The sequence below is a fragment of the Periplaneta americana genome, chromosome 2 (assembly GCF_040183065.1).
Source record: "Periplaneta americana isolate PAMFEO1 chromosome 2, P.americana_PAMFEO1_priV1, whole genome shotgun sequence".
Lineage (NCBI taxonomy): Eukaryota > Metazoa > Arthropoda > Insecta > Blattodea > Blattidae > Periplaneta > Periplaneta americana.
Genome location: NC_091118.1, coordinates 180,776,196 through 180,799,397, shown reverse-complemented (window position 1 = coordinate 180,799,397; position 23,202 = coordinate 180,776,196). Strand labels below are relative to the sequence as shown.

The window sequence follows — 23,202 nt, the reverse complement described above, 5'->3', positions numbered from 1 at the left end:
CCTAGCTCTAGTTATAACAGATCGTTAGTACATTTGTAATGAAATTCACGTGCTACAAGAAGCAGACTTCATACCTCTAATGTAAAATAAGTTGTTTTGTAACTCACACTTGCTTGAAGAATAAATGGGAGATACAAGCGCTGCTTTGCCTATCGTAGATCTTGTTCAAAACGGGCTGTTCAGTCTAATACATGTATCAATGCCATTTTATCGCGTCTACTTATCTTCACATGGCGCTACACTCGGAGACAAGCTTTAGCAACATTTTCCTTTATGCTAGATCTATATAACGTAGAATCTCTAAGGTTTGTATTAGGGTATACATCTCTTGCTTCAGTCTTAGCAGCAATGCACTTCTGCATAAACTACAAATTTTGACTTTCTCAAAGAAGATGTTATAATTGATCTAACTTTATGATGAGGTGAATTTCTTTGATTACTCTTTTGGACTAGAACCCGGTACATGACCGAGTGTTTCTATCTTCCGCTAAGAATTAATGTTAGTATTATATAAAATTTAATTATTAAATACAGGATTATACCTCGAATTGTTTTGTCGATGTCAGTCTATTGACCAAACAATTACGTACAAATAGCTTTTAAGGAACCCGGAGGTTCATTGCCGCCCTCACATAAGCCCGCCATAGGTACTTAACCTCATCAAGATTAATCCAGTCTCTATCATCATATCCCACCTTCCTCAAATCCATTTTAATACTATCCTTCCAACTACGTATCGGCCTCCCCAAAGGCATTTTTCCCTCCTGCTTCCCAGTTAACATTACATGCATTTCTGGATTCGCCCATACGTGTTACATGCCTTCCCCATCGCAAAGGTCTGGATTTAATGTTCCTAAAGAATACAATGCGTGCAGTTCTACGTTGTGTAACTTTCTGAATTCTTCAAACTTCATCCCTCTTAGCTCCAAATATTTTCCTAAGCACCTTATTCTCGAATATTCTTAATCTCTGTTCTTCTCTCAAAGTGAGATTCCAAGTTTTACAACCATACAGAACAACCGGTAATATAACTGTTTTATAAATTCTAACTTTCAGCTTTTTTGAGAGTAGACTAAGTGACAAAAAAATTCACAACCGAATAATATCAGGCATTTCCTATATTTATTCTGCGCTTAATTTTTTTCTCGAGTGTCATTTATATTTGTTATTGTTGCTCCGAGATATTTGAATTTCTCCATCTTTCAAACGATAAATTTCCAATTTTTATATTTCCATTTCCTACTATGTTCTGGTCACGAGACATAATCATATACTTTGTCTTTATGGGATTTACTTCCAAACCTAATCTTTACTTGCTTCAAGTAAAATTCCCGCTTTTTCCCTAACAGTTTGTGGATTTTCCCTTAACATATTCACTTCTTTCGCATAAACAAGCAACTGATGTAACCCGATCAATTTCAAATACCCTCAGTTTTGTCCAAGCACTATTAAGGCTAAATTTTGCTATTCTGATTTATAGATAAAAGCGGAATAGGACTAAATGTGAAATGTTTGACAGACAGTATTCCTCTGTTCGTTGTAAAAGATCCTAGACTAATATTCGTGAAAAAAGATGATGATTTTATTTATTTTATTGGGTTATTTTACGACGCTGTATCAACATCTCAGGTTATTTAGCGTCTGAAAGAAATGAAGGTGATAATGCCGGTGAAATGAGTCCGGGGTCCAGCACCAAAAGTTACCTAGCATTTGCTCCTATTGGGTTGAGGGAAAACCTCGGAAAAACCTCAATCAGGTAACTTGCCCCGACCTGGATTCGAACCCGGGTTACCTCATTTCGCGGCCAGACGCGCTGACCGTTACTCCACAGGTGTGGACGAAAGATGATGATGATGATGATGATGATGATGATGATGATGATTATGGTGATGATGAAAAAACACTGTGAAGAAAACGTAGATTAAATATTATTAAATAATGACATCATTGAGATTGGTATACGATTCAGAACTTTGATGAAGGGGACGAAAGAATAGACTTAGCAGAGAATTCAATCGAAAGAAGTTAAATTTCTTATACGTAGTTTGCAAGGGTTAAATAGAATTAGAAGTGAATTAATAAAAAATTAATTATAAACTTGTTGAATAAATAAAATTAGAGAAATAGAGGGAATGTGAGACCATTTTATCTGAAAGAATTATAATAAGTTAGGTCAGTCAGTATACAAGCACCACATGAGATTTCATTTACTGGCTACGAGATTTAGATCTGTACAGAAGAAGAAGAGTTCTGTAATTAAAATATAAAGAAATGACTGAGAACTGACTTGTATCACTTTACCTTCAAGGGACTGAATTAAAAGAAGCAATATGAACCAGGGAAGAAACGCAGAAGGGAATATATCAATCAAAATTCAGATCATCTCCTCATTTCGAATTTGTTGTCAGTATCTGAGAGGTTTCTTTGGCGAAATCTTCATTCGCCGGATCTTGCAGTATTCGCAGTTTCCAGAGGTAGAAAAAGGGAGAAGAAAAAAGTAATCAAAAGGCAAGGAGTTATTAATAGTGTATTCCGATTACGTACCTCTTCAAAGGATTTCATTTTCATTTCAGTCTTCCCTTTTTTCAAGAAACGAATCATTGCTGCATATATATTTTTTTCAATTAACTCAGCTGTATTTTGGTATGGACGTAAATGGGCAATGTAGAAATGTCAAAGAAAATATAACCTCAATACATATATTATAGTCGCTTTATTTAACCATTCCATTTTATAAAGTTGGCAAGAAATAACGAAACAAGAACCGCAAATGTGCGAGGCTGGTGATAATAAAAATGAAATAACCATAAGAATTAAATATACACCTTAATATACTCTGTAGTATTGTAAAATCTCATTTTAAGAAGTTGTCAATTTGGCTTGACCACTCCATAAAATGATGAGTACTGTAAAGTGATAATGACATGTATAATATATTCTCGTTTCAGATCCGGTATTTGGGAAAATTGTCGTGCAGCATACGAGGACATCGTTAAACACCTTGAAAGGTAGGGAATTCTACAGAATACTTACACAACCGCATACCTGTCGCTGTTAAATTTACATTTACATTTTATTATCGTTTTATTTTCAAAGCTAATCTTCAGAGATTTCAAATGTGTTTGAAGCAAGTAGCCTACGAGTTTAACAAATGTATTACTTCAAGATCTCGTATTTATCGCAGTCACATTTCTGTTGCCTTAACTGCATAGTCAGTCCCTGTAAAAATTCACTTATAGCTTATATTTTCTTTATGTGACGCAAAATTGATTTAAGAAACGTGTGTTCAATTTGGTGGTAGTCCAGTTCTATTCTCTTACAAGCTACCTTACAGCTTTGTGTAATTGACGCAAAACTTAGAATTGAGCATTTAAGGAACCGCATATTGTGTATAGATTTATATTAGGCCTATGTTAGAAGTTTCTTCATATACCTACATAAAATCAGATAGGTAAAAATTACTATATTGACTCATAATTTAGAATAGAATGCTTAAGAAGACATAATATATTGTGGCCGAATCTCTATTTTTTCTACAAGTAGCTATAGTCACTCTGCGCATTAAATCACTTACTGGTAGTTAAAATGTTTTTAGACTTAAAAAAAAAAGTAGAATAGAATACTTAATAATCGCGGTCAGATTTCTATTATTATAATGACAATGATTTACTCACAGTTTGTATATTCTTTGATGCGAAACTTAAAATAGAAGCTATTATATCGATAGTGTTTGGGTAGAGGGAGGTAAGTCATAAAAATGAGTTTTGAATGAAATGAAAACTAAAGTTCGGACCATTATCGCAAAGCATTTTCTACACAAATAAAGCACATTAAATGCTAGTATATTTTTTTTTTCACACCCACTTGTAGAATTTAACTTGTGTATTCATCTAGGAAACAAAACTCCATTTGAAAAAAAAAATGACTTAACCCCCTTTACCCGAACACTATCGATATAAATATTGTGGTTACATTTCTATTGTCTTACAAGCTTACTGTGCTGTAGTCATTTTATGCACCAATCACTTACTATCAGCTAAAAATTTCTGGACTAGAACAAAAACTTAGATTTCTGTAGAAAACTTAAGAGTCACGATCAGATTTCTTTAGAACAAATTAAGGTAAACGGTCAGATTTCTATAGAACACTTAAGAATCGCGATTAAATTTCTATAGTAACTTAAGAATCGCTACAGAACACTTAAGAATCGCGATCAGTTTTCTATAGAACACTTAAGAATCGCTGCCAAATTTCTACAGAACACTTAAGAATCGCGATCAAATTTCTGTAGTAACTTAAGAATCGCGGTAAGATTTCTGCAGAACACTTAAGAATCGCGATCAGATTTCTACAGAACACTTAAGAATCGCGGTCAGATTTCTACAGAACACTTAAAAATCGCGGTCAGATTTCATAGTAACTTAAGAATCTCGGCCAGATTTCTATAGAACACTTAAGAATCGCTGTCAGATTTCTACAGAACACCTAAGAATCGCAGACAGGTTTCTATAGTAACGTAACTAATTTTTTTCTTGAATAAAGAGTGGTCTACACGTTGCTCTCTAAGAAACCTTCTACAATAAAATAATTTCATTTAGGACTATAAAATAAGTATGACTATAAATAAAAATCCCATAACGAAAAATACTTGTAAACAAAGTAAAATAAATATATTGCATAAAATACAGAGGGATCTCATCTACCAAATCTCTCATTAAAAATAACATTCTGGGTGATAACCTATTGCTAACATATAAACAGTATGATTCACACCATTTCAATTGGAGTCTATATATGTACATTCCCAACAGCTTCACAGATACACAGCCTGGATTGTTATGAATAGGCCTATTGTAAGGGGTCCCAGACGTGAGTTTTATACATTTTCAATATCTTATATATGTTTTTAATTTTTTTTTTCTGCAAACATCAAAGATATCTTCATGAAATATTACATATAAATTTGCCATAGCATAATTAATTGAGTCACATATATCTTGAGATATTGGTACTTTAATGCAACATTGTTTTGCTTTTTGTATCCAGAATTAAGATTTTTATTGTGATCAAACTAGTTAAGCAATTTCAGTGTACTTTTGGATACTTCTTAATCATGCTATTTTTCTCTCTAGAATAAACCATTATTATTATTATTGTTATTATTATTATTATTATTATTATTATTATTATTATTATTATAAAAACAGAAACATTGCGTACATATTTCCCATTATCGTTAAAACTGAAAATTATTCTATATCAACTGGATGGGATATGTAATGTGTAGGCTTAAGTGTAATTTACATAACACCGTTTATTTAATTATGTCACTACATTCATCACAGACATTCTCTGTGATTTGCTTCTCACGGATTTTACACTCGTGTATATGTTTACATTTAAAACGAGGGATGACTGCCACTGACATTTTAGCTGTAACAAATCCGGCTCTAAAACCTCGCTTAGTTAAGAGAACGGTAGAGGTCTCTGATGTCGTTGATTCGCATTGCGACAGTGATTTGTCGCGTTGTCGCATCTTGTTACGTCGCCCAAGCGTTAGAGAGCGGGGTATGCGACCCTCCCTCCCAACCCTTTTTTGGGAGGGCTGTGTGTGCTCCCGAGTAGGTTGACAAGTCCATAAACCATGTTTCCGGCCCGCCAAACATTACACTGGCAATGCCTGTAACTCATTTTAAGGCTAAACGGCCGCACCGATCATCCATTGCTAAGCCCTTGCTTTGCCCCTGGTAGGTCGGCAGCAATTTGGGCTTTGAAAAATACCCGATCCACTCGGTCAGCTAGTTCCGTATTCCTTCTTCTTTCATTGATTACCAACCAGTGCATTCAAAACAACAGCAATAATAGAATGGGTTATTTATGAAAGGGCCTAAGTCTTGAATACTAAATTGTTAGCAACTTAAGAAAAACTGCTTACAGGCCGAAATTTTTAAATAAAGACTCAAATAAAAATTGTGTCATAAATTCTCCAAAGCATTAGAGTGTGAAACTTAGTCCTCTTTATATCTAAATCGATGTATCTACACCCAAAGAGCAGTAATTACATTACAAACTCATTTTCACAGAATAATGACTTAGGCCCTTTCATAAATAACCCATTCAATAATAATAATAATAATAATAATAATAATAATAATAATAATAATAATAATAATGTGCAAATAGGTTTGCAATGCATCCGCATGTTTCTGTATCCAGAGTTTGTGACACTAGAATTTTTGTTTAGCATTTCATCCTGTCTTCACAATCCATTTCTTCCAGTCTTTTCTCTTCCAACGATCTCCTAACCTTATATAACCATCCATTTATGATTTTAGAATCTTAGATCGACCTCTCTTCTTTTCCCATGTGGAAACAGTTCTAAAATTTTCCCGGGTAGTCTCTGGTTTAGCGTTCGTTTTACAGTCGCATACCATTCCAATTGTTTGTATTTTATAAAAATCGAATGTTATTTTTAAAATCCATATTTATTTAATTTTTTTTTTATTTTATTAGGTTATTTTACGACGCTTTACCAACAGCTTAGGTTATTTAGCGTCTGAATGAGATGAAGGTGATAAAGCCGGTGAAATGGGTCCGGGGTCCAGCACCGAAAGCTACCCAGCATTTGCTCATATTGGGTTGAGGGAAAACCCCGGAAAAAACCTCAACCAGGTAACTTGCTCCTACCGGGAATCGAACTCGGGCCACCTCGTTTCGCGACTAGACGTGCTACCCGTTACTCCACAGGTGTGGACGAAAATCCATATTATGCTGCTTACATAGTTATAGCGTTTCCAATTCTATGTAATCTGGAATGTCTTTCTCAACACCTCATTACATAACCATCGTTAAGAATGTGTTCTAATTCAATGAATTATGTAGACTACTCGTAAAATATGGGATCTAATTTTCAGCATTTCCCACATTAAATGTAAACTACTTTTTATTAAAATATCTTATTGAGGATAGTCGATAGTAAAAAAAAAAGGTATCTCTTTGTCACTCTTTATTTTTCATGTACATATTTAAATCTTATATTTTTATCTGTATTTATCTCGTTGTTTACGTTTCTTCAATTTTGTTTTCATTTTTATGACTGAGTGACCGTAATTTTGTGCTGTCTATTGTGATTGGGGCTTTGCTCCATTGTAGAAAATAATAATAAATAAATAAAGAAATAAATGTACAAATAAACAAACAAATTAATTAATTTTTGTTCATAGCAATTTCAATATAATATTATAATATCGCCATGTTTGAGATCCGTACGTTGTAGTACTTCGAACTACGGATTTAAACATCTGAATTCTGTATCTTTGGTGTATTTTTATCCCATAACAACCCTTTAACATTGTTATTGCTCATTTTCCTTCCTGTATTTTGTAAATAATACCATTTTCCTGACAACAATTTTTATTAATTTATACGCCCAAAAACATACATTCGTTACAACTTTTATAATAAAACCCCGTTATATTTTTCAAAATTAAAACTCTTCTTTCTCCTTAAAAATTATATAAAGTGTTTTTCCAAAAGTATTATTATATGTCTTTATCGTCTAACAATTTCCTATTTTTCTTAAAAAAATATATAATAATAATAATAATAATAATAATAATAATAATAATAATAATAAAATGAGAGCATAAGAGCACAGTACATCAATTATTTGTAGATTTAAAAAAGGCATATGACTCGGTTAAGAGAGAGAATTTATATAATATACTTACTGAATTTGATATACCCAAGAAATTAGTTTTAAAACTAAAATATTCTCAATGAAAGATACGGCAGAGTCTGTATAGGCCAGTTTCTGTCTGGTGCTTTTCCAGTTTAATGCTGGTTAAAGCAAGGAGATGCACTATCTCCTTTACTTTTAAATTTTGCTCTAGAATATTTTAAAATTCCTTTTCAGAATGAAAAGTTAGATTTGTTTGCATCAAATTTCTTCACATTTAAAGGACGAAACTAAAATTCCCCCAATAATTTATCGTCATAATATGCTGATCTCTTAAATTGACTAAGCATATTGGAAATTAATTTAATGGCTTTCCCAAAACACGCTAGAAAATATTTAACATAAAGCAATTTTTATTTGGAAAGGAAGCAAAAACGAACAAAATTATATTAAACTTTTTTCTTTGAAATATCTCAAAGAATAACCCTCTGAAATTAATGACAATACTTACGTTTCACTCCGTATATACATACTAAGTATACGATAAATATAGAATAAATAAGTGTAATATATCTGAATATTAAACATAACATTTATCCTGTATTAATCTATACTTCCTCTCCTCGTAAACAAAATTGTCCATAATTCGTAGCTTTGCCACTAAAATTATGATCGCAGTGCAAAATACTGTAATAAAGAAATATAACCTTGTAGAGCCTTTGGACAAGTTACGAATCGCTACGCTTGCACGTGAAGCTCTTGAACATTTTATTAATGTTTCATACAAGTTTCCCTTCTTTTTTTTTTTTTTTTTTGAAAAAAAAAATCATTTCAGTCATGCCATCAATAGGGATTAACTTGACCAGAAATTATCGTTGCAGTGCTGTGTTCCCCTAACTTGTTTTATGGAGGCTATTTGATAGAAACCACTTCAAATTAATTTGAACAGGTTACTATGCTGATGCGTATTGATCGAGCTATCAGACATGTCAGTACGGTTATTTTTACTCCCTATTATCAGAATTAAATAGCCAATTACGTGTATCCGTAAGTACAAAGTCTGATCATATCAGTTTGCTTTTCACGGTTAGGCATTTATTGGTTTTTCATGTACTACAAGCTACGTATTGTTGATGGTTCAGAAGTGAATATATTTTTCGTATCAATATCCATTACATATTTTAATCTGTTAGATGTTTAGCGGGTAGAATTTGTTGGAAATTAATTTGGTGAAGATATAGAAAAGACGCAAATAGGAATTGACGTTATATTATATCGTCTACGATCATTAAGCTGCACGGAGAGCATTTTCTTAAGAAAAATTAAATATTTGAGTTGTATTACAGAGAACGGAGACTACAATATTGAGAAAAGATGCATAACGAAAATTAACTCGAATTGACTAAAGATTTGATAAAATATGACATAAATGTTTGTTTGTTATTCAGTCTAAATGACTTATCAGTGTTTTAAAAAACATCAATAAAATTTATAAATATAAATATTCATTGAAGTTAAGTTTGCTCAATACGAAGTTTAATACTGGTATCAATAGGAACCACAGGATTTTATTATTTTAATACATTTATAATTGAATCGGTTATTGTTGAAAGGAACCAAGTCCACTTTTTAAAGTTTTGAGATAATCGAAAAAAAAACTGTTTTGTAAATAATCTATCGAAGATTAAACCAAAATATATTGTACACATAAAATATATATGTAAAATATGTTGTGGTTTAATCTTCGATAGATTATTCACAAAACAGTTTTTTTCGATTATCTCAAAACTTTAAAAAGTGGACTTAGTTCTTTTCAACAATAACCGATTCAATTGTATAAATAATAATGACACAAACCTGTAATTAGTAAAAATATACGATCAATGACAGACATAAATAAACATTTTTAGAAGTAATCAATTTTTTATTACAAGATAATATTTTCTATAATTTGAATCCACTTTAACGTCTACAATTTAACCTTTGTATTCTATAGTTGTTTTAATTATTGTCGTAAACTGAAGTAGAGATGAGGATGATTAGTTCAACTCTCACACATATCAAAACAATAATTAACCCAACTATGGTTTATCATTTAATTTCTACACATGATTTTAATATGTTTTGTGATTGATTAATGTATATATTCAACAGTCATTTCATTTACTGTAAATTTATGTATTACATGATATTGTTTGATTAAGTGCCTGAAGATGCCAAGGGGCGAAAACGTTACCATTATTTTAATCTTAACTTCAATGAATATTTATATTTATAAATTTTATTGACGTTTTTTAAAACACTGATAAGTCATTTAGACCGAATAACAGAATCAACATTTATGTTATATTATATTGTATATTGACTTATCTGAAAATTATTACTACAATGCTTACTAAGATAAAGGATTGTGACTAAATTGTGTGTGGCAAAAAATTGAGGGAATGGGTATAACTTTGGTATGCAAAATCATGTACATAGGAAGAGAAATGAGATAGACAAGGATTTACAGTGATTTACTAGTAATTAAGTTGCGGTCGTTAATTAATTAGTAGGAAAATTAAGTTTTATGGACGAGAAAAATATACAAGAGCTGCAAGGAAAAACGGGTGAGTTTAGCATGGTGGAGTATAATATAATATTACCGTATTTCAACATTTTTTGTCAGAGTATATAGCTCATTTGAAAATAACATTTGGTAAGCTGAATGTGAACTATATAGACATCACAAAATGCAGTAAATATTTAACATACCAGTTCATTTTTTCAAATTTATAATAATTGATTCATAAAGAATTTGGTAAATATAAATCCTTTTTCTTCTTAGAAATAAATTATACATTCTACACTGAAGAATTTAAAGTATGTTGCCGATATGGGAGAACTATACATGCATGTAAAGTTTAATTAAAGTGTCTTAAGTGCCTTTTGAATTATTACGTAAACGCTGTCCGGCTGAACAAAATACTCCAAAACTTTTCAGAATTAAAAAAAAAAAATAAAATATCTATTAGGTTTACAAAAACAACATTAATATTGCTTAGTGATGTATAGACGCAGTATATAAAAGATGCCAATTTTTATTTCTAAAATAGCCTACCTATAGCTTTGAGGGAAAAAATGTTGAGTGATATACAGGGTGGAAGTGAAATGACCTTGCAGATATTCAGAGAGAATAGCTCACGTTGTATGTAACAAAAATGTGTAATACCATATTGATGGAAATTTCAGAGTTTTCTCTGAAAAAAATGTTCCCCCTCCCCAAATGTTTAACATCCTCTTATTCGGCAACTATTTCGAGTAGAATCGTGATTTTTCTCCATAATTTAATTTGTTTGTTTTACTTATTGGACAACATTCATATTAAACTAAGGTAAATGCTTTTGTGTTTAATAACTTTCTACTATGTCACATTGTCCCTTTTTTTAAAGTAGTAGTCACTGGAAAACATATTTTCCTAATCCATCTGAGGTTTCAGTTTCAGATCAAGAATCTTTCATTAGTATTGAGTGATTTTGTATCTTTTATTAACAGAAACTCAAATTTAGTCGCTTAGTTCAATTTGTGTTGCTTAGGAAAAATAATTCATTAACAATTATAAGTGTATAGGTTACTAGAAAATAGGTGGCGTTAATTGGACAACCTGTTCCTAATATACCCACATGATTTCATCCCCCCACCAACTGATTAAAAAAAAAACACTAAGTTTTTGCCGGAAGCTGCTGATATTGTTAATTATGAGAATAATTATACTTAATTTACATCAACATTTTCCCCAAAACTTATTTACCGGTCCCAATAAAAGTGTAGCCTATTGAGAACTACCGGAACTATTTCAAAGTTTGTCAATTTGTTATGTCTTTGGTTCTGACTTATCCCGTGGTTAGAAAGTTAGCTTACACGATTAGAAAATTCTAGGTAAGATATTTTTGAACGCCAGTGTACACCTTTCAGAGGCGGCAACAACGAGATTCTGTCTTGTATTCCAAAAAGTCTCATTTAATTTTCCCGAAGGACAAAAGATGAGAAGCCTATTTTGCATAGATATTTTATATTCAATATTAACTATGTAGAGTAAATATCGGGCGGTTACATAGTTATTAACATTTTGAAAAAAAAAAACGCTGGTCTAAGATACTATCCCTTAATATAAAGATAATGGTGAAGCAGGTTTATTTACGTTATAAAAATTCAAATGCCCTGGAATGCCGTCCGCCGTACTCAGCCATCTTCTCGGTCATACTCTATGCAAATCGTTTACTTATATAGAATTGGCTTCAACTCTTCTCCTGAATCTATCAAACAATTTCCTCATGTCCAGCCCCTCCAATTATATAAAACCATTAGTCGGTGTTTTTAGTTGCTCAGATCTCCGCTGTATGTTATGGCGCTGCAATCAGGTTCTTTCCCCTTCTCTCTCTCTCTCTCTCTCTCTTATAATGTATTCAGTAAGGGAGAACACAAGACATGGTCCTCTAAAGAGCATACGCAGTCATTTGTCGGCCAGAATAATCGTTGCTGTGGTCACAAGATTAATTAATTTTCCATTCTAAATTCAAATCAGAGCATTTAGTCATTCAAGCGTCTACCCACTTCCCATTCCCTTACCTCTCCACCCCTCCCTCGTCTTCCAATACTATGCTCGCCTCTCCCGGTCTCTATTTGATTTTAATTGCTTTAGTAAGCATACTTAAACCAAGTCATGCCTTTGCACTAATGTTGTTTGACGTTTCTTAGATGACGCATGCATAAGTATCGTTATCCAAGTCGACGTCCGCGATATATGGTTTAATAATTCAATAATACCCTAGGAATATCCTTGAAACAGGATGTGTGTATGCATATGTACGACATGTTATGAAAAAAAAAAAAGGAAGTTCTTAGCTGAGAAGTGGATACACATATGCAAAAATTACATATCAAGAAGTTTAAGTACATTACTATGTCATTATATTTAATTAGGTTTCAAAACAATTTTACTATCCATAATGCCAGTAATATTAATTACTGTTATACCAAGTAATAATATTAATATTTTAATAAGCTTTGACATTCATGACATCAGTCTTAAAATAGCCACTTAAGCCATTCAAGGGTCTGTGGCAATCCTCAAATCTTTTATATCAAATGTTGTAATTCCCCTTTCTCGTAGTTTGCGTTTGATAAAATATATTATGTATAACTTGTCTGAATTCTAGAATGCTTGTTTCCTTTTCGCGTAAATTTGTCTTGGTTACAGTCATTTCCCATAACTATAGTCCTCAAACACAACTATGGTCCATTCAAATTTTGTACAACATAACGTAGAACCTCGTTTATCTACATTTTTGCTGTACTGTAGTTTGAAGTCAAGTCACGGCAGCTATCTACGAACGGTTATGTTACTTCTACACTCTTCTTTGAATGGTTGTATCGTGGACATAGTTGAGCTCCAGGACCATGTGTTACTTACTTACTTACGGCTTTTAAGGAAACTGGAGATTCATTGCCGCCCTCACATAAACCCACCATCGGTCCCTATCCTGAGCAAGATTAATCTAGTCCCTATCATTATATCCCACCTTCCTCAAATCCATTTTAATATTATCCTCCCATCTACGTCTCGGTCTCCCCAACGGTCTTATTCCCTCCTGCCTCCCAACTAACACTCTATATGCATTTCTGGATTCGCCCATACGTATTACATGCCCTGCCCATCTCAAACGTCTGGATTTAATGTTTATAATAATAATGCCAGGTGAAGAGTACAATGCATGCAGTTCTGTGTTGCGTAACTTTTTCCATTTTCCTGCAACTTCATCATTTTTAGCCCCAAATATTTTCCTAAGCAACTTATTCTCAAATACCCTTAATTCCTGTTCCTCTCTCAAAGTAAGAGTTCAAGTTTCACAACCATACAGAACAACCGGTAATATAACTGTTTTATAAATTCTAACTTTCAAATTTTTTGACAGCAGACTAGATGACAAAAGCTTCTCAACCGAATATTTATTCTGCGTTTAATTTCCTCCCGAGTATCATTCATATTTGTTACTGTTGCTGCAAGATATCTGAGTTTTTCAACCTCTTCGAAAGATAAATCTCCAATTTTTATATTTCCATTTCCTAGAACATTCTGGTCACGAGAGATAATCATATACTTCGTCTTTTCGGGGTTTACTTCCGTGTCTTCTCTAATCGTTTTGATTTTCTCCTAACATATTCACGTGATCCTCATAGACAAGAAGGTGATGTAACCCGTTCAATTCCAAACCCCCTCTGTTATCATGAACTTTCCTAATGGCATATTCTAGAGCGAAGTTAAAAAGCAAAGGTGATAGTGTATCCTTTTGCTTTAGCCCGCAGTGACTTGGAAAAGCATAAGGTAGAAACTGACCTATATGGACTCTGCTGTAAATTTACTATTCATGTGTTATTTAATTTCAGAGCTCTATGAATATCTTAAAATAAAAACATAAAATACAATTTGTTGGAATAAATATTTCATTATTGAAGTACTAATGCGACTACATTAACAATAATTCTGCTTTTCTGAATTGGCGTATATTTATGGAGAACATGATACTCCTCTACTTTATCAACTAGGAGTGATATTTACAGAGCTTCATTCCTCAACATATTATAACCAATTAGACGACGAGCTGGCTGGAAGAGGGGAGCGGCAAGGTATAAAAAGTGGGAGGTTTCGAAATGAGACATAGCTGTAAGCAATTCCACGGAAAGAATACAAGTTAATTCGAGACGAAAATTACTTCATAACTTTGTTTGATTAATGCTGTACGAGTTCAGTTTATGTTCCTTAGGATTAAGTCTGACAGATGGAATATGTAGAAACGGGGGGAAATATCACCTGCCAGTTCATCGATTTCCCTCGCGAAACAGACGTCTAAAACAGAAACTGAATTATCTTCAAACATTCATTTCGGACAGACTAACATATTATCTCTCTCCCGACTGTCGTATTACACGTAAAACATACATTATTATTAACAGAAGGAACTATGTATAAACTTACGTTTGCCACTAAGAGTAATTTCGTTGTTTTCTTTCCACTTATTGAAAGTGGAGTCATTTTTGCTAATATACTAGTTACTTAGCCTGAACCGTGCCTCTTAACACAATTACAAGTATTATTATCAACAATTTTATTACCATTCTTCTTCTTGTAGCGGTAAAACTTCGGTTAAATGTTCTGGCTTACTGTCGTTAAACACTAGATTCTCTCACATGGTAGGAATTCCTGTATGGTTAGCACGATGCAGGGCCATCGCGGAGACGTCACAAACAAATAAAAGAAAAGTTATAGTCATCCAGTTCAATGGAATGTACAGGGTGGGCACAAGGTCCCGTTACACCCTATAAATACCCCAAATATACAGACAATATATGTAATTCCGGTCATAATGCAGGGATACATCCGCTTTACACTAGCGCTGTGTCCTAAGTGTCCAAAGGATCAGTATGTCCCCATAATTCTCCTCACGCAAAATGCATCGCCAGATTCGATGTGACATTCGCTCAGCATTGCTGCTGTAATCTGTTGGAAAGCACGTCGCACGGCGTCTTTCAATCCTCTGCTATAATGCACTTACTGAAACCCCACAGCGCATTGTCACAGGTTTTCACGACGCTGGATTGGTCGTGGGTGACCCGTCTTACCAGCTCCTCTCAAATGGCCACCTAGCAGTCCTGACCTCACAACCTGTGACAATGCGCTCTGGGGTTTCATCAAGAGCATTGTTGCACAGGAACGATACAACACCATTGATGAATTTGAGGACGCCGTGCGACGCGCTTTCCAACAGATTACACCAGCAATGCTGAGACTAATGTCACACCGAACCTGGCGACGCATTGTTTTGTGTGAGGAGAATGGTGGAGGACATACTGATCCTTTGGACACTTAAGACATACAGTTAGTGTAAAGTGGATATACTGTATGTCTGCTTTATAACCAGAATTACATAAATAGTGTGTATATAGGATGTAACGAGACTTTGTGCCCATCCTGTACATAAATTTCCCTCCACGTCAGGAATAAAACCACGTCTCCTTTGATTGGGAATATCGGCGAACTTTTTATTGTCATTATTTCATTAGTCTTAATATTTTCCATCTCCACAACTTTATACCATCAGGAAAATTATCTTGCAATGAAGAAAATGTACCATGTTATATAAACCACTTAACAGAATTATTGCTGTTGTTCTTTATTTCTGCACAGTTCCGGCTAAAGGCAAACTACTTTATTATATAAATTTCTTAATAAGAATTATTTTTATCAATTTTAGTTATTTTCTTCTTCACAATTTCCTACCAGCAGGAAAAAGGAAAATTTATGGCGAAAGATAACTACTACAGTGTAAAAAATATTGAATAAACATTTTTGTTATTATTACTACTATAATAAATGGCTTCCTTCTCCATAATCCGCATCAGCAAAAGTAATACCTTCGAATGAAAGGAAATTATTTCTCTATTGCAAGTGGTTAACAGAAATTACTATTATTATTACTATTTTTTTCCATTCCCTATAATTTTATCTCAGTAGGGCAAGTGGCTTCTATTGAAGGAAAGCTACTTCTTTATATACACTCCCTTCTCCACACTCCAATGTAATCAAGAAAAATTACTTCCATTAAAAATTCTGTATTAAACAAATTTCGTAATAAATGAGTATTATTATTATTATTATTATTATTATTATTATTATTATTATTATTAAACTCCAGAATTATCTAGCATACTGTACGACTGATTAGGCCATATTTTGCAATTCTTCAAGGGATATGCTGGTGGAAATGATGATGAATTAAATTTTAATAATAATAAATTTGCTACATGGACAATTTTAGAAATTTTACTAACTCTATACTAAACACTTTATTTACTTGTAGAATAACATAGGATATAAAATATCGTAAAGTTTCTTATATGACTAAACCTTTGCTCGAGGTACAATTGGAGAAAAATATCACATTATTAACGTAACACGAAGTTCGAAAACTCTCCGCTAGATGCTATGTATGTCAAAACGTAGGCGCTGCCATCTGTCGAGTGTTGCGTAATCTATTTACAAGTGCATAAACGAACTTTATCTAATAAGGAACTGCAAAGAATACCTTTGTGTACTGAGAATATCTTTGGGTATAGCTCGCGCAAGAAACGATTACCGAAAATCAATGGTGACGTTGCTGTCTGTTTTCACGTGTGTTTGTAGGCACGCCGAGGGGGGGCGATGCGAGCCGATGGAAGTATTGTCTCTTCCAAGAAGATGAACAAATGAGGACATTGCTGTGGAAATAAAGAATGTAGCAAGAGAAAAATTCGAAGCTAATTAAACGCGCAACATATGTTTACCAATGAAATAATAATATCGTGCGATACAAGACACGCATTCACATGCAATAGAACAAACTAAAGTCGTAATGTAACTATCACAAAGCAAGACTGATTCTATCGATGTCATTTCTCTTCCGACTGTACCCTTGAATATCATCCAAGTTATCTCGTGAGCTTTCCTCTCGCCCGCTCTTCCTTATCGCAGTGTTTGATTCGCTTTCCTTCCGTCGGTAATCCGTACTTGCGAGACCTATATATGATAAACATAATAATAAAGGTATCCCCGTAACATGCCATGAAGGCACTTGGGGGGCATGGAGGTAGAGCCCCATGCTTTCCATGACCTCGGCACTAGAATGAGGTGGTGTGGTCGGCACCACGCTCTGGCCGCCTTTTACCCCCGGGAAAGACCCGGTACTCAATTTTATAGGAGGCTGAGTGAACCTCGGGGCCGTTCTGAAAGTTTGGCAACGAGAAAAAATTATAATAATATATGATTTATGTTAGACACTTACATTTCATTTACGAAAGAAAAAACATACATCATATTCTCAATAACCAAAAGTAAAATACAATAAAAATATTAAGCTACGAATCTTCTGTCACTTAATTTATAAAATCAATATGGCCATGATGTAGTAGTACTTAATGTCCAGTAGATGTCTCTGTAGTCGATAGACCAAGTTCGGATATTGCTGTCGTCAAAATCACATTCATTATACGCGAGAAACCTATCTGTGGACCGCTTATCAACAGAGTACAGAAATAAGAGCGGTCCTATTCCACCCCCATCATTAGCATCGCAGCATCCCTTATCTGGCAACCCCCAAGGCTCCTTCCTTCATCAACGCCCCCGGGAACTTGGTCTTGTCGTTTTCTAGGCTTGTCATCTCTTTCTTGTCGTTAATAATCTCATCCCTCGGTCAACTTATTCTTCTTTGGCGTTGATTATAGATAAGCAAAAAAATGCATCGCTATTACGGAGAAAAGTTTTTGTTTGTGTCTGTTTTATTACACGTTAGTTTGAGTGACAAATGCTACTTCTAAAATGCAAGCAAAACATCGAATGAAGTTTGTTAACAACTGAATTATTCATGCATTCTTATATACAGATAATATCGTACTTTAAATCTAAAGATTGATTATGAACGACAAATTTCAATTAAAGAATATAATATAGAAGAAGTTTGCATTGGGGACAGTTTATAAATACTTACGCCATGATTAGAATGGAAATAGATCATTTCAACATGTTACAAAATCATAACCATTTAAGAAGTAAAAATTTTATTTGTAGAGTTTTGTTCAGCAGCATTAATATTGAGTTTCAATTCTGAAATTACCTATACAGTTTGTTATACATCACAGTTTTCATAAAGATTACCAGTAATAATATTAATTTACAATTTCGACTCCACACATCTATACATGGACTACTTTGAGGCACATTATTTGAAGAAATAGTAAACATGCTGAAGTAACACTTTGGAATTGAATTAATTAAACATAACGTCGTTGTTCCTGCAATAACTCCCTGTGACACAGTTATCGATTTTCAGATTTTTGCTCTAATAAATAACTTAAATACTAGTACAGAAAATAATAAAATCTCATAATATATGTAATTATATGTCTTTCTTTCTAAAATGTAAGAATTCACAGTCTCCTATGCACTACTGCCATTGAATGAATAAATGTGTTTTTTCTTCCTACTGAACATTTTTATATTTTGCACATAGAAGTTATTGCAGGAACAACGACGATAAAAGTGTAACAATATGTTATGATGTATTCTTTAAATACAAATAAATTTGTCTCAAATAATCACTAGAATTACAATGGTTACGCAAATAGTATAACACAAATTATGCAGTCGTAATTCAATTTCCTATACAATATATCTGGAACACCAATAATCTGTATTATATATAAACACAGACATAAAAGCTTGTTTCTAACATTCTATATGTGCTAAGTGTCAAAAAACCTTTCTGAGATATTGATGAAAAAGACATTGCAAAATGCATGTTGAGAAACCTACAACACCATTTTTTGGCGTACGAATGAGTCACTTACAGTTAATGATAAAGCTACGATAAAGACACTTTAGTATGATACAGTTAATGATAAAGCTACGATAAAGACACTTTAGTATGATACAGTTAATGATAAAGCTACGATAAAGACACTTTAGTATGATACAGTTAATGATAAAGCTACGATAAAGACAATTTAGTATGATACAGTTAATGATAAAGCTACGATAAAGACACTTTAGTATGATACAGTTAATGATAAAGCTACGATAAAGACACTTTAGTATGATACAGTTAATGATAAAGCTACGATAAAGACACTTTAGTATGATACAGTTAATGATAAAGCTACGATAAAGACAATTTAGTATGATACAGTTAATGATAAAGCTACGATAAAGACACTTTAGTATGATACAGTTAATGATAAAGCTACGATAAAGACAATTTAGTATGATACAGTTAATGATAAAGCTACGATAAAGACACTTTAGTATGATACAGTTAATGATAAAGCTACGATAAAGACAATTTAGTATGATACAGTTAATGATAAAGCTACGATAAAGACACTTTAGTATGATACAGTTAATGATAAAGCTACGATAAAGACACTTTAGTATGATACAGTTAATGATAAAGCTACGATAAAGACAATTTAGTATGATACAGTTAATGATAAAGCTACGATAAAGACACTTTAGTATGATACAGTTAATGATAAAGCTACGATAAAGACACTTTAGTATGATACAGTTAATGATAAAGCTACGATAAAGACACTTTAGTATGATACAGTTAATGATAAAGCTACGATAAAGACACTTTAGTATGATACAGTTAATGATAAAGCTACGATAAAGACACTTTAGTATGATACAGTTAATGATAAAGCTACGATAAAGACACTTTAGTATGATACAGTTAATGATAAAGCTACGATAAAGACAATTTAGTATGATACAGTTAATGATAAAGCTACGATAAAGACACTTTAGTATGATACAGTTAATGATAAAGCTACGATAAAGACAATTTAGTATGATACAGTTAATGATAAAGCTACGATAAAGACACTTTAGTATGATACAGTTAATGATAAAGCTACGATAAAGACAATTTAGTATGATACAGTTAATGATAAAGCTACGATAAAGACACTTTAGTATGATACAGTTAATGATAAAGCTACGATAAAGACAATTTAGGATGATACAGTTAATGATAAAGCTACGATAAAGACACTTTAGTATGATACAGTTAATGATAAAGCTACGATAAAGACACTTTAGTATGATACAGTTAATGATAAAGCTACGATAAAGACACTTTAGTATGATACAGTTAATGATAAAGCTACGATAAAGACACTTTAGTATGATATTCTCATATGGATGTTCCTCGCTTAGATTAAATAAAATGAAATTTGTAAAATTGGTACTTAACACATTTAAGACGGAGATTCAAAAAGTAACCTTAATAATTGAAGGGTACACGGGAAAAACGAACAATGTCACATTACCATTAAGGATAAGATAATGATCTATTTCAGTATATTACTGCTAAATTTATTGGTGTTTCTACTTGAAATGAAGGCAATGATTAATGTATCCGTAGTTTTAATTCTCCTTTACCACTTTTGTTAAAAATACCACTAAAGTTTATAAAAATACAGTGGATTAGATAATGACATCACCTTTAACAGCATTGTGACGTTGTTCGTTTTTCCCGTGTACCCTTCAATTGTTTTATTATTTGAATATGTACAATAAGACTACAACCACTTTAACACTTTTCAACATAGTCCCAACTACGTCCAATGTAATTGTTCTTGTTATACTATGTTAAAAGTGATGAAGTGTTTGTAGTCTTATTGTACATATTCAATTAATAAAACAATTATTAAGGTTACTTTGTGACTCTTTCTTCGTAGAATGTCATGTCTTCAATTGTAAATGGATTAAGTTTTAAAGAATTTTGAAGATTTGAAATTGTTCGTAGTGAAAGACTGCGAAAATGATGCTTGCAATAATGTTTTTAACCAATTAAGATGTACTTCTTAATAATTGAATTATATAACTTAGGTTGAAGTTGTGTTAAATATACAATTCAGATTATACAGTACTGTGTTATACTTGTGTAACATTGTAAGCTTGTATTCATATTTAGATATCGTGGTGAAATTTTCTTGTCTGACGATGCTGATATGACGAAAACTTTTATAACCAAACGAATGTAGTGTAAGTAACATAATTTAAAATTTTAATTGTGTGATAAGTCATATGTAATATAGTATTAATTTAAAAAATTGACATTAGTAGTAAGACTTCTCGGAGATTTCACAATGAATTGTAAGTTAATAACATAATACATTTATTTGACAACTTGTTTCACGAAATATCCCCCGAATTGGCGATTTAATTTACAAAAATCTTAGAGAAATAGGGTTTAACACCGAAAACACCCATTTGATTTCACCAAAAATTATTGTCTCTCGTAATCATATTTCATGTCTAATCTGTTTTTTTTTTTCCGTACAAAATGACAATTAAAGTCCCGTAATGCTTTCGGCATGACTGAGGGCCAAGCTGAGGGAAAACCGACGATGAAGCGCTTATAAGTTAATTACTTGGATTTCCTGAATTCCGCAATAGCTGAGGTGGAATAAATTGACTCTCTTCTAATCCATGCACAACCATCAACTCTACGTTTGTTGCAGGGAGTTTATGTAGATTTAAAACTGCGCGGTCCCCCATCCTGGAGCTGGTACACTGCTTTGTTTCTCGACCAACTTTTTAACAGTTCCCTTTCCTCGTAATCCACACCGATAATTTAATGTCTTTCTATTTTCACAAAAATGTTGTAACAAATATCTCGTCAGCCCTAACCGCAAACTTAGGGTTTTAAGGTTCGTTAATTGAGTGAACGACCACTTCCCGCCCAAATCTCTCTCTGCCTCCCGGCTCCACGACCAGCGAGGCATTAACTGACTGACAATTCTTTATTACGATCGCCAGCCAGCGCACGGCATGTTAAATCTCAATGATACCTTCTGTGGTGCACTGTCTCCAGTCTCTGCCCACTTTATTACTTCATCAACGCTTTTATTCTGCTCGTATATCTCCCCAAATTCATTTTGCTTTACTTTGTTTTTCCATTCATTCATTCCGTTAATTTACTCATTCATACACACTTATTTCAGGCTCTCATTCGTAAACACACTCTTTTGTTCGTAAGTTCTTTCATTAATTAATTCATTGACTTTTTTCGTTCCTTTATTTATCTATTAGTTCGTCAGTTCAGTTGTTTATTCATTCATTAGTTAGATTATTGACTTATTCATTCATTATTCATTCATTCGTTCTTTTTTCGTTTATTCATTTATTCAATCATTCATTTGTTCGTTTTTCGTTTATTCATTCATTCATTCATTCATTCATTCATTCATTCATTCATTCATTCATTCATTCGTTCAATTATTCATTGGTTCGTCTTTCATTTATTCATTCATTCAATCAATCATTCATTCGTTCGTCTTTCGTTTATGCGTTCATTTATTCAATCATTCATTCGTTCTTTTTTGTTTATTCGTTCATTCATTCAATCACGTTCGTCTTTCATTCATTGATTGATTGATTCATTCATTGATTCATTCATTCATTCATTCATTCATCCATTCGTTCCCTCGTCTTTCGTTTATTCGTTCATTCATTCATTCGTTCGTCTTTCGTTTATTCATTCATTCATTCATTCATTCATTCATTCATTCATTCGTTCGTTCTTTTTTCGTTTATTCATTTATTCAATCATTCATTTGTTCGTTTTTCGTTTATTCATTCATTCATTCGTTCAGTCATTCATTGGTTCGTCTTTCATTTATTCATTCATTCAATCAATCATTCATTCGTTCGTCTTTCGTTTATTCGTTCATTTATTCAATCATTCATTCGTTCTTTCTTGTTTATTCGTTCATTCATTCAATCACGTTCGTCTTTCATTCATTCATTGATTCATTGATTGATTGATTCATTCATTCATTCATTCATTCATCCGTTCCCTCGTCTTTCGTTTATTCGTTCATTCATTCAATCATTCATTCATTCGTTCGTCTTTCGTTTATTCATTCATTCATTCATTCATTCGTAC

At 32.8% G+C, this 23,202-nt stretch overlaps 1 protein-coding gene across 5 annotated transcripts in view; it reads left to right on the top strand.

Moving 5' to 3' along the window:
- Window positions 1-23,202, top strand: part of dac (dachshund family transcription factor) — a 1,230,461-nt gene that overhangs the window by 587,552 nt on the left and 619,707 nt on the right. For all 5 annotated transcript variants that reach the window (XM_069819054.1, XM_069819052.1, XM_069819050.1 and 2 more), the window contains exon 4: window positions 2,949-3,008. In XM_069819054.1, the coding sequence (XP_069675155.1) occupies window positions 2,949-3,008 (60 nt within the window). The remainder of the gene's footprint in view (window positions 1-2,948; window positions 3,009-23,202) is intronic.